This window comes from Prosopis cineraria, unplaced genomic scaffold, assembly GCF_029017545.1.
Source record: "Prosopis cineraria cultivar Desert tree isolate PC_DT_omini unplaced genomic scaffold, ASM2901754v1 PC6, whole genome shotgun sequence".
In the NCBI taxonomy this organism is placed as follows: Eukaryota; Viridiplantae; Streptophyta; class Magnoliopsida; order Fabales; family Fabaceae; genus Prosopis; species Prosopis cineraria.
This window is the reverse complement of record NW_026555337.1, coordinates 35949958-35962803: the sequence shown is the minus strand read 5'-3', so window position 1 is coordinate 35962803 and position 12846 is coordinate 35949958. Positions and strand designations below refer to the sequence as shown.

Sequence of the window (12846 nt, the reverse complement as noted above, 5' to 3'; positions counted from 1 at the left end):
CAATAGAAAAAAAATTCATGCATATGATTAATTTTGAAGCATATAATTGCAATAATATTTTTTTTATTATAAAGCCGTAGTTCACCTTTATATATTGATAACAAATTTCTTACTTTATGTATTCTTTTGCGTAAGTGTAAGGAGTAAATTTTGTCAGACAACAAAAATAATCTTTGTCAAGGTATTGAAGGCAAAAGATAGATTTCTTTTAACTAAGTTACTACATACTACATTAATGAAAATTCAACCAATATAATAAAAAGTTCTATTCTATTTTGTTGTTTAACTTCGTATTTTGTTTTCCAATTTATTATATTATACATACAAATATAAAATTCAATCAACACTCATTTATTTTTTATTGTGGTTACCACATAATTTTTCAATACACAGAATATTTTTTAAAAGTAATTACTACTGTTCATATAACTTTAGATGGACCATAACAATTATATGTTTTACAGTGATATAGATTCAGTTGTTTTCTGACGCAATAGTTTATGTTTAAGTTGATTACTTGGTGTTGGATCCACGAAATAAAAAAATTGATAAAAATAAAGAGAGCGGCTGAAATTTTTGAATTTACAATTATATTTGATGTGACAAGAAAAATCTTTTCTGAGGTGAAAGAAAGAATGAGGAAAAAAATCATTTAAATGATTACAGAACTCAAAAACAATTAGTTTAATTAGTAATAAATAATCTCAAATTTAATTTGGAGGTCTTAAATCCAAATGCTAACTATGAGGAAAAAAATCATTTAAATGATTACAGAACTCAAAAACAATTAGTTTAATTAATAATAAATAATCTCAAATTTAATTTGGAGGTCTTAAATCCAAATGCTAACTCAAGGAAGATGAACAAATCATTTTGAATTATCTGATCGGAATACAAATAATAAAATAATCCATTCTGAATGCCAAATAATGAAAGAAAAAACAATGATGTTTGTTTATAAATAAAAAAAAAAGATGCAAGGGCAGCACATAAAAATGTATTAAGAAAAATTATTTGATAAAGTAATAATTTTTAGTAAAAAATATATTTTAATAATAATAATAATAATAATAATAATAATAATAATAATAATAATAGTTTTCTAATTAATTATCAATGAGAGGCAAACACCTAAAAACATAATATTTTAAATAAAAAATTTAAAGAAGCATACAAAATAAATAAATAACAATAAAGCTAACCTCACATAGGAGAATCAATTCCAGTGTTCAGTTATAATTTCAAAATGACCAACATTATATATTCCAACTGGTATTAAAGCAGCAGAATCAATTTCAATACTTTTATAGAAGTCAGAGTTCTTACAACAACTAATAATTTATTAAGTTCTCATTACAAGAGTTTTTCATGTGCGCCTCTTAATCCAAGGCTTGTTCTCTAACATCATAATGTCCAATTTCTCAGCATCAGTACAAGTAGCACGGACAGGAAAGCCAGCAACACAATTTGCTGGCCATTGCAGATGGAACAAAATTCCGCTTTGGCTATGAATATGGTCTCCTATATAGTAGCATTGCTCTTCAACATTTCCAAGCAGCTGGAAAATTAGCAGATTTAAGAGATGGATTTAATACAACACCATAGAACTCAAAAGCCAGGAATGAAAATTTTCAGTTCAATAAAATTACATGATTAAGCTTCTTGTTTGAGGAATACAAAGTGCCTAGTAACTGCATGAAGGTTTACATACTCACCATGAATGAAAAAATGAGTACAGGGATTTTTGCTACTAGCTTTAACAAGCATCTCTAGCTTTCCTGCATAATACAGATAAAGGTCATCAACGTCCTCATCCAACCATGCAATCAAGCCATGGACGGTGCTGAACATTATTAAACACAGTCATGCACCAAAATATCTGACTTTCATGAGGAATTATGAAAAAAAAAAAGAATTCCAAAAGCCCAGGAATCAAATTTGGCATGACTAGTTGTAGTATTGGGAATAACGTGTCAAATTTCATAAAGAAAAATGTAATTAGCTTAGTCTCATACTATCATACTACTGGTACTGGGAATAACTTCATAGCATATATAATATTGGATTTTTTTTGCTACAAAGTCTACTTGTAACGGATTTGAATTTGGTGCACTTCTCTAGAGAAATGCACTAGAACCATTTCCTAATCGTAATACCTTAAACAAGATTTCTAGCTTGCCTGTAAATTCAACAAAGTATCAAATAGTTGTTGAAACATTGGTACTATTTCACTTATTCTGGCATATCAACCAGCTCTTCTATGCTCCAAATTGAAGACGTCAAGATAAGAACCATCCAAGCTCAAGAATCAAGCTAGGGATGGTGGTGGAGAGTATTAGATTTGAAAACTATGTAGGGAACCAAAGATAGGATTTTCACCATTGAACTGAGACTTTTGCTGACAATACAGAACAATGTAATCAGTTTAGTTTCATGCTTTTGTACAATGTTTTTAGGAACAACTTCACAGGCATATATATTGGTTATCTGTTCCTCTCTATAATGTTCTGAGGTTAGGACATTCATAAGCGTTGAAGAAACCAAGCTGCAGAAGGAGATACAGCACTATCGGACCTTTGACCATGAACAACTAATTCACAAATTTCACTATTGAGTGCAATCAGTTTTAGCCAATTTTTCACTCATTCCAACATCAATTGACAAGCTTTGTGGTTTCATTTCAGATACCAATTCAACAACAGAAAAGTAAATGGTAACGGATGATATAATAGAAGCAGATGAAGGACATAGTAAGATTCAGAGGCTTAATGTCAACTATAAATATTAAATTAAAACGACAGTCTGGGGTAAAAGAAGAGAAACTTTTGAAGACAATTGATCAATCATTTGATTGATTTCACAAAATCCTTGGTTTGTGCCATATAATATCACCTTCCTTCACAATGCAAATAAACAGACCTCAAATAGAATGAATGCCAAAGTGCAATACGACCAACCAGATTTTGAACAGGAACACTTCAAGGTCAATTGATTCATCACTTTACACATTTATAGATGCCAGTGAAAAGGCATTGAAGAAAATGACTCCATCCAACAGAAATAAATTGATCTCAGATAGAATGAATGAACAAGAATGGGGTCATAAACTTCCTGCAACCAGAAAAACTTCAAGGCCAATCAATTCATCACTTCCAACAGTTTTCAAAAGCCAGTACAAGGCATTGAGTAAAATAAGCAAAAATTCCCGCCCCTCCGTCAGGCCAATTGTGATTAAGTTCTCAAGCATGACAGAAAGTGAAATGTCAATATGTTAGACAATTGTGTTTCATGATTTATCACAATCCTTCTCATCAGAGAACCATTATTCAAGTTTTTATCCTCATTTACAAAACTTCTTTCCATATAAACAATATTCCATATATTAAACCATATCCATTTAGCACCATCTCCTATCATATCATATATTTATAATAGTCATAATCTCAGTATCATGGATTTAAAGTCCTTCATTCATTGACAAATGAAATTAAATGAAAAATCATGTTTGTTAGCATTTACTATAAATTTCTTCAAACTACATATAATTTTATCTTAAAAATCAAACCTCCAGAAAAGAAGCCAAGCAGAGAAGAATTTTATTCTTTTTTTAAAGAATGAAAAAAAGTATCATTAGTGAAAAACATGATAGAAACAGCATAAAGTAGGATAAATATCTTTTTTGAAGGGAATAACACCAACGAACTTACTGAATTCATTCTAACATAGACTCAAGATTACCAAGCTCAACATATAAGTGGGCCTTTGAAGAGTGATTTCTTTTGAACTTGGATTAGGAGGCTTACTTGAAGGGAGAGTGGATACTGAATTTTTGCATGAAGGAGATTCTGACAAATGTCTATCTATACGTTCCAGTTTATCAACCTCTTCGATTCCATTAATACTATTTGTTGGTGTTTTCTTATTTGAAGATGTGCCAAGATTCAATGATCCTATCGTAGAGAACCCATGACTAGATGGTGAATCCTTAGAAAACAACAATAAGCAAGAGCACAAAAGAACAACTGCACCCCTTTGATGGAAAATGATGGGTCCTCCTTTCTTGCCCTTGTTGAAGAGCCGAAGAAGAACCAAACTGAAGTATCTATCAAAGATAATCATCAAACTAAAAGCAATAATGTTCATTTGTACTTTTGACAACTTCCTTTTGGAAGCACCATCAGATGCTAAGGAAAATGAAGACAAAAACTAGGATTATCATCACATGAAATTGCAGAGGGCTTAGAGAGAAGATGCAGGTTGGATAGTGGAAGCTTCGAGCATGTGGTTCTGTGGACAAGATTTTAGGAGAGGATAAGATCATCACTAATTTGCTTACCATAGATTGAAACTCAGGATTGAGGTGCATATGTTGTTGTAATAAATATGATGCCCTTGCATGAAAAAGGGAAAACTTAATAATAAAGCAAACATGTTAGTATAAGGTAAAAGAAGTACCTATATAGGCTTTAGAAGCTAACAAAACTCTTGGAGCGGAGTATTAGCTAATGCATACCCAAGGAATGTGAGAAATTTTGTGCCACTCTTGTCCATTCTTTTGGTACCGTTGTGTCAAAAATGGACAATTCCCATCAATAACTAAATAGGAAATGGACCTTGATAAACCTTCCTCTGGCAAGCATAGGAGATTTGGGCAGTTATAGATTCTTAATCCTTGAAGAGATGTGAGGGGAAGAAGGCCACTGCTATTTATTCTGATCAAATTTGAAAATCCTTCAAATCGAATAACTTTGAGATTGGATGGCAGCAAGCCCTCTTCTGGGAAAGACTCCACAGTTTCAAAATTTTCACCAATAGAGAACTCATGCAGAGAATGAAGTCTATGCAAGCCCCAGCTCATACGAGAAGCAAAAAGTTTAGGACAATCATGGATTGAAACTTGGACAAGGCTCAAAGGCAACCCTTTCTGAGGAACTGACAGCAGCTGTGGGCAGTGAAATAGTGATAGAGAATGAACACAGGGAAGGAGTGTATGCATGTCTTCATGTAGTGACTTCAAATGGGTCAACCCAGCAAGATGGATAGATTCAAGTTTAGGAGTAGAGAATGCCTTGGTAGGGAATGATTCAAGTTCCAAATTTCCACATTGTTCAATCTCTAGCTTTTCTAAACATGGCATGTGGGGAGGAAGTGACTTTCTTAACCAGGGACAATATCTTATAACAATCTCTTTGAGGCAGGGGAAACATGCACCATCAAAATGAATCCATTCTTTCAATTCTAACATTCCAGCAATAAACAAATATTCAAGGGATGGGAAAGGAACACATGACAAATTATTATTCCCATAGAACTCTAGCCCAATCTTCTTCAATCCCTCTAATTTAGAAATATGAACTGACTTGAGAGAAGGTAGTTGCCCAAGTGGTGGTAAACAAAAACAATATTTACATGCTCGCAACACAAGAGATACTAAATTGGGCAAATAAGGAGCATCAAACCAGTCTGCAAATCTTGTACCACCAAAGTTTCTAATAGCAAGCTCTTTCAAGTTGACATGAGGTTGAAGACCTTCCAAGGTGAACCTTTCTCTCTGTGAATCCTCATTGTTTCCACTCCATTGCAGATCCAATTTATATAAGTACTTCTTATCATTGATATGGGCTTCCCTAGCATCTATAATGTCATTAATATTTTCCAATTTAGAGATCTCAAGACTGCCTTGAAGATAATTGAGTTTCCCTAACTCCTTCAAATTAGACCCACCGTGCTTTCCCACATAAAAGCTAGTCAATATTTGAAGATGTTTTAACCTTCCCATGTTGTTTGGCATCTCCCTTATGCTAGTCCAACTTATATCAAGATGATGGAGATTAATGAGATTCTGTAAACCAGGTGGCAATTCAACCAAATATTGACATGCCTGCAGTTTCAATGTTTGTAAATTATGCAGTTTAAAAAGCGAATCAGGTAACTTGCTGATCTTAGTTTTAGAAAGGTCAAGATAATGCAGGTCCACCAATTTGTGCAAATCTGGAGGTAACTCAACAACTTGAGTGCAGCCACACAATTTCAAAGTTTGCAAATTATACAGTTTGCAAATTGAACATGGTAATTTTTCAATTCTGGTGTCAGAAAGGTCTAAATAACGGAGGTGCTTTGAATTGTTCATACCAACACCTGATTTAGTAATATTTTCAAAACTTTTCAAGCTCAAAATTCTCAAGTACTTAAATTTTGATAATATTTCACCCTCATCCATTCCCTCTTTAAAGGAGAATGCTGCTCGTTTAAAAGACACAAAACATCGTAATTGCTTACACTCATAAAAAGGCTCCAGCAACATTTCATTGCTATCAAGTAAAGCTGAGTATGAGAGGTAGCGAATCCTTTTATGAATATTTTTCACTTTACCATCCTCAATCCTTAAACAAAATTCTTCAGATATTGATTTTGCAAGATCATTGATGAGATCATGCATGACATACCTATTATGAATTTTTGACTTTTGGAGAAACGACCTCAATTCTAGTTCAACCAGGATTTGACTTCCCATTTCTTCCACATTTTTATTTCCTTGATTGCAATGCAACAAATCTTCTGCCATCCACATTTGGATTAGAGAATCCTTCTCAATTTTGTGGTCTTTAGGAAATATAGAACAAAATGCAAAACACTGCTTCAAATTAGAAGGAAGGTAATGATAGCTTAATCTCAAAGCTGGTATTACATCACTCTCATCATCTAGCAATTGCCATATTTCACTATTAAGAATGTCATTCCATTGTTTCTCTGATGATTTTGTATGCAAGAGGCCACCCAATGTTTTTATAGCTAAAGGCAATCCTTTGCACTTTTCAACAATTTTTTTACCTATTGACTCAAGATTTGTCCACATGCTATCATCCTTATTTCTGAATGCATATTCTGCAAATAACTTCCAACCATCTTCTTCATTTAATAAAGTCATGCGGTACACTCTACTAGAGCACACAACTGATGCTACTTTTTCACTACGTGTTGTAACAATGATCTTACTTCCTAATGTCCCATAGAAAAAAGGAACTTGAAAGGCTTCCAATCAGATTGGCGCTCATTCCAAACATCATCAAGCACCAGCAAAAATTTCTTCCCCACCAATTTCTCTTTCAATTTCAACTGAAGCTGATTAAGGTCTTCATATGCAGTTACTAAGCATCCAAGTGCAGAAAGAATTGTTTGAGTAATTCTAACAACATCAAATTCTTCTGAAATACACACCCAAGCTTTGAGTTGAAACTGATTCTCCACCCTATTGTTGCTGTACACTAATTGAGCAAGGGTAGTCTTACCTAAACCACCCACACCCACTATAGAAATCACAGAAACTTGGTTCCTACTCAAATCATCATTAAGCAAAAGCTCAATCATTTTTTCTTTATCACCATCTCTACCATATATGCCGGACTCATCAGCCACCAAAGATGTAGTTGGCAATCTGTTGAAGACTTTCCTAATTCGAACTTCACTACCACCACAGGAACCTTCCTTCAATCCCAGAACATCCTTTTGTTTTGCAAGAAACTCCAAATCGTCAAGTACTTGTTGAACCCTAGACTCAATATGTTTGTCAAATGGATTAACAAAAGTAGTAAAGAAGCCTCGTACCTTACTGGTAGCAGTTTCATTCTCAGCTTCGAACTTCAACCTGGTTGCCTCAGTAGCAATCTCATCTAAGAGTTCATCGGCCACATACACAACATGTTTGAGCTCATGAAGCCACTTCTTGATATTGGGCTTTGTGTATTGCCTTGCTTCTGCATCATCAAGCACTTGATTCAATGAAATGAGAGTGATTTCAATTTTGCTGAACAAGCTATCCTTGAGCTTTCTTGATTGAAAATAGTTTGTGATGTCAGAAGACGCCAGCCTTTGAAAAGCAACTTGAACAGCGGCAGAGAGAAATGCTCCACCCACAAGCTCAGCAGCCATGGCTTCCGGTACGTAATCAGAGGAGACCCCGGGGGGGGGGGGGGGGAGTACACTGTGAGACTGAGAACTGAGATGACAGCTTCGTTATCTTTAAAGTGTTGTTTATTATAATGAGAGTCCCGTGAAGTCAAAAGAAATTAATTGATTTCGTGGGGAGAATAGGATATTGATAGGTTGATATGACCATTATCATCTTCCAAAAAACAATTAAATAAATTAATTTTAAATTTACAAGATTGACCTAAATATTTAAAGTCATTCACCGATTCAAATAATATAAGATTACAAATTAAATTTACATAGACTATTTTATTAATTTAATCGAGAGAATTTAATATTGGCATGTTAAATCTCATTCCGTAACTCTTCACTCCCATCAGTGATGATGGGCCCGGAAAAATAAGTTGATGGGGCGTATTTTATCTTAAAATAAATATTAATATTTTATTAAAAATATAAATTTAATTATTTATAAAATTATATTAAAGGTATAATTTAATAAAATTAAATATTAAAAACAATGCATAAATTATAAAATTATAATAAAAATTATCTTTATATAATTTTTTTTATTTCTATTAGTTTCATGTTTTTATTTTTATTAAATTAAATCTATATACCTATTTTGTATGAAAGAGAATTAATTTGTGATAAAATTTTTGTAAACAAAATATTTTATTAAATTATTACTCTTCTATTGTAAAACTATTTCTACTTAAGGCACAGCATATAGATAAGATTTAAAGTTATCAAATTTTTAATAAAATAAGTAAAATTTTTAAGAAGACAAATGAATTTTTTAAAATGATGGGAGCAATTGAAATTTTTTGAAGGGGCAACTAAAACTTTTTAGAGTCAATTTGCATAATTTTATCTTAGCTTGTGAGGGCAATTGCCCCTAGTACCTCCAGACTCTCATCCCATTGCTTCCCTCTTCCTACATTTGCCATCTTCCCATTTCAATAACTGGTATTGATTCACACTTAAAACTAGTTAAATATGGTGCATTGACAATAATTAAAATCTCACAACAAATCACACTCACCATAATGGTAAAAGAGAGAAACCTTTGATACAACAAGCATATTTTTTATATGTTATTTAATTAGGTCAAATTCAAGCATTGTAAAGCTCAAGCTAACTCTCTCAAACATGTTTTCCTTGTTCATATGAACTTAAACTCAAGCACATGTAAAGAATTATAACCTTTTCTACTAGAATCAATACCAATTAATATGGAGCAGGCATTACATGAGAGAAAACTTACAATGTATTGGAGAGGTGAAAGAGGAAAAGGTGAAAAGCAACAGAGAAAAGATATGTCATCTACTTTTTACTATGTATTTTCTATTTTAAAATTTGAAGTTCAAAACAAATAAAAGGCATAGAAATGAAAATAAGAATATTTGTATTATAAATTTTGAAACTTAAAAAATGGGGTAAAAAAGAAAATCAAAAAGTAATACGAAATTCAGGATGGAGTCTATACGGTTCACCGAGCCATTTAAGCTAAATAACTTAATGAATAATGATTTGTGAGATGAGATGATAAAGTCATCACTAATTTTAGGCTTAAAATAAATAAATCATAAAAATAAAAGTTCAACTTTGAAAGCAAGATAAAGAAAACTTGTCTATCTATAAAACATTTGGATAAGTCATTTGTGTAAGGAAAGTCAAAGTAAGAAAGCGAAGTATGATGAAAAGGAGAGGGGTGGTGAAGAGAGATAGTGATGTAAGTAAGGTATTAAAAATTGAACTAGTCATTGAACCAATTCAAATCAAAGGTCAAGAGTCAAGAGTTTAATTGAGATTAAATTGGAATCAAACTGGAGTCAAATCGATCAAAATAAAATAATAAATTTAAATAAAAACACATTAATCTTAAAATGATCTTCCAAATTCAAGATTATACAACATACCAATTCAATAATAAAAACATACTAATATATTATACAACATACAATCAATGTTTTTAGAACTATTGTACTATACAATAATAATAATATATAATATATAATATAATATGAATATTTCTTAATCTAATCAAGGCACTGTGTTCAAGTAAATAAAAATAGAGTAGCCAAAATCAAATAAAGAGCAATGACACACCTATGCTTTTTACTTTCTCCTTTTACCCAACTGGCAATTACTCTCCCTCCTTTTCTTCTCTTTATCATTCACTTTTCAAACACCATTTCCTCTCCTTCACATACCATTTCCTTTTCTGTTTTTTCACCTCACTCCCTCTCATTCAGATGCTATTTTCCCTCTTTCATCCTCTGTCTTCACATCTCAATGTCTCCTAACCTTCATTTTAAATGCATTCAGCACTCAATATGGGTTTTGGGTCAATGGCTAAGAATGCTGAGAAGAGAAGGGAATCGCATATGAGCAACATTGCCACTAATGAGGGGGAGGAAGAGCAAGAGACTCAACGGTGACGGCGAGAGCCGAGAAGGCAACATGAATCTAAAAGCAAGGCAAAGAAGTGAAGAAGGTCGCTAATCTGAGCTTCTAATTTAGTTGAGTCAATCATTTAGGGCATTTTTTTTATTTTTTTCAAGAGCTAAAAAAATTTGTCCGACTACCTGATAACTCATGCGGTTGAACGGGTTAAACCCAAGTCACTTAGGTTAACCCAAGTCAATTGGCTTCCAATGAAATCACAAAACCAAACTAGACATATGAATGGTTCACCAAGCTAGCCGGTTTGGTCCAATTTGATTTTACAAACCATAGTTGTGAGGAAGTGAGCAAGGAGCAGGAGAGAGGGAAGAGAAACGAGGAAAAGAAGAAGGAGAAAAGTGGCACAAGGGGGGAGAGAGAGTAAAAAGTAATTAATTTGATGTATTTTGTAATTTAAGTTTGAAATAAAATGTTCTCTTTCTGTTATCAATAAAAAGTTAATAGTTTGTAAAATGATGTCATACAACAAAACCTAGAATAGTTTCAGTACTTATATTCTTTTCTAATGTGGTAAACTAGACTAAATTGCAACCATAGAGTATATTCAGAACCAAAGCTTTAATACTACTTAGGATCTATATGCCAAAAAGACCCAAGATACCAAAAGAAATGAGAAGAGGAACTTTAATGAAGAAAAAAATTATTTCAAACTCAAATTACAAAATATTTCAAAATACTGACTATTTACTCTTTATCCCTCCTCATGCCACTTTTCTTCTTTTTTCTCATTCTCTTTCCTCTCTTCCTCTTCTTACTCGCTCACTCCCTGAGGACATCTTCTTTCCTCACCGTCTCTCTTCTTTTCACCACACTAGGCTTTCTTGCTTCCACTTTCTTTATGCAAATAACTTATCTAAGTGTCCTATTTATAGATGAAAAAAGTGCTTACTCAACAAGACACTCTTCTTACTTGAAAGTTTCGTTTATCTTGCTCTTCAAGTTGCATTTTTTTTTATTATTTATTTATAGTTGGCAAAGAGAGAAGATTTTTTGAGAGGGGGAGCAAGGAGTAATAGAGAAGAAAAAGGAAAACAAAAAGAAGAAAAGTGGGGTAAATGAGAGAAGTAAAAAGTTAGTAGTTTGGTGTATTTTGTATTTTGAGTTTAAAATAAATTTTTCTCTTTTAGTGAAGTCTCTTTTTTCATTTCTTCTAATATCTTGGGTCTTTTTCTACTCATAGATCTTATGGAAGCTTGTATTCAATATGTAGCTTGAATGAAATCTATTTATTTAAGATATATGGATGATGATTCCCCCATTCAAAATGTTACACTCTTGTTAGAGTTGGTGCTAACTCGGCAAATCGTGGAGGAGTGGGTTGGCAAAAATGAGTTCATTTATATGTGGGTCGGGTTTTGACTCGCACCATATAGTTTGAACCTACAACAGGCTAACCCATGGTGTCCTCTTATTTTTTATTAAAAAAAATATGACTCTACACAAAACCCTCATCATCTCCTCCTCATTCACATTAGCAATCAGCTTTACTCTTTGTCAACATCAACTTGTCCAATATAATTAACTAATGTTATTTGATTCATATTTATTATATGTTTCCCCCTAATTTTAATAACACAAGTATACAACCTAGTAACCATGCATCATGCATTAAAAGAAGAGAGGCTTACAAAGTATAATACATGTAAGAAAATATGCTTGACAACCTCACATATATGAAGGATTTTATAGTGTTATATACAACAAGCACAGCATATACATGATAATAATTAAGATTTTTCATGCATATATGAAAATAGTTATTAAAATTATTAGACCATGCTCCACAGCTGTGCGAATAATTGAACAAATTAAAATATAGCTGGTAGGCATTATAACCCTAAATATATGATAATAATTCAATTTTAACATTATATCTAACAATCTGGACAGAGCTTGAAATGCAGTGGACCAGTGGATTATGACAGAAAATTTCTCTAAGTGAGAATGACAATAAAGTCTCAAAAGGATTATTTAAACAAAATTTCTATAAAATAACTATAAATATCAATTCATACAATTATAAATAGGAATTCAAGTTGCAAATTAATTGTTATATTTAGAATTTAAATATTGTATTTCCAATTGAAAATTTTAAATTTGCAATAGAATTAACTATCATAAATTTTTTTTTTTTTGGATTTAACTGTCATTCTCCCTTTTTATAACCAATCACCTAGTGCTATGCTTGGTAGGAAATAAAGTAAAGGGGAGAGAAAATGGGAGGAAAAAGCAGGGGGGGAACAACACTTTTTCCTGCTTGACTATGGAGAAAAAAGTGAAGGGGAGTGAAAAGTGAAAGAAAAATAACATGTGAGCTCCACATATTATTTTTCTCCCACTTTTTTTCTCCAAATATGAGAAGATTTTGGAGAGAGAATTTTATTTTCAAATTTACCCAACAATTTTTGCATTGCTGCCTCTTGCTTCCTTTCATTTTTATCATAATAT

The 12846-nt window shown here is 32.4% G+C and overlaps 2 protein-coding genes across 5 annotated transcripts; both read right to left on the bottom strand.

The window, feature by feature from the left end:
• Positions 1–1275: 1275 nt before the first annotated feature.
• On the bottom strand, positions 1276–6928 carry LOC129314389 (putative disease resistance protein At3g14460). Of its 4 annotated transcripts, XM_054957825.1 has the most exons (4): positions 4514–6928; positions 2920–3111; positions 1716–1778; positions 1276–1558 (listed from the first exon to the last, which is right to left on the bottom strand). In XM_054957825.1, the coding sequence occupies exons 1-2, from the start codon at positions 6926–6928 to the stop codon at positions 3010–3012; spliced, it is 2517 nt and encodes an 838-aa protein (XP_054813800.1). In that variant the 3' UTR covers positions 1276–1558; positions 1716–1778; positions 2920–3009. The 4 variants fall into 4 exon arrangements, with proteins under 4 accessions (XP_054813800.1, XP_054813801.1, XP_054813802.1 ...); XM_054957826.1 differs by having other exon boundaries at positions 1716–3111; positions 4456–6928; XM_054957827.1 differs by lacking the exon at positions 2920–3111 and having other exon boundaries at positions 4456–6928.
• Positions 6929–6999: 71 nt separating this feature from the next.
• LOC129314391 (putative disease resistance RPP13-like protein 1) lies at positions 7000–7952 on the bottom strand. Its single transcript, XM_054957828.1, has 2 exons — positions 7606–7952; positions 7000–7503 (listed from the first exon to the last, which is right to left on the bottom strand). The coding sequence occupies exons 1-2, from the start codon at positions 7927–7929 to the stop codon at positions 7000–7002; spliced, it is 828 nt and encodes a 275-aa protein (XP_054813803.1). The 5' UTR covers positions 7930–7952.
• Between the last annotated feature and the right edge of the window lie 4894 nt (positions 7953–12846).

Excerpts from the sequence above, each read along its gene's own strand:
- LOC129314389 (XM_054957824.1), bottom strand. The coding sequence starts at position 6,928 with ATGACTTTATTAAATGAAGAAGATGGTTGGAAGTTATTTGCAGAATAT. Across the intron at positions 3,112-4,513 it reads AAATTTCTCACATTCCTTGG|GAAGTTTATGACCCCATTCT; the intron begins GTATGCATTAGC and ends TTCTGGTTGCAG.
- LOC129314391 (XM_054957828.1), bottom strand. The coding sequence starts at position 7,929 with ATGGCTGCTGAGCTTGTGGGTGGAGCATTTCTCTCTGCCGCTGTTCAA. Across the intron at positions 7,504-7,605 it reads ATGAAACTGCTACCAGTAAG|GATGTTCTGGGATTGAAGGA; the intron begins GTACGAGGCTTC and ends GCAAAACAAAAG.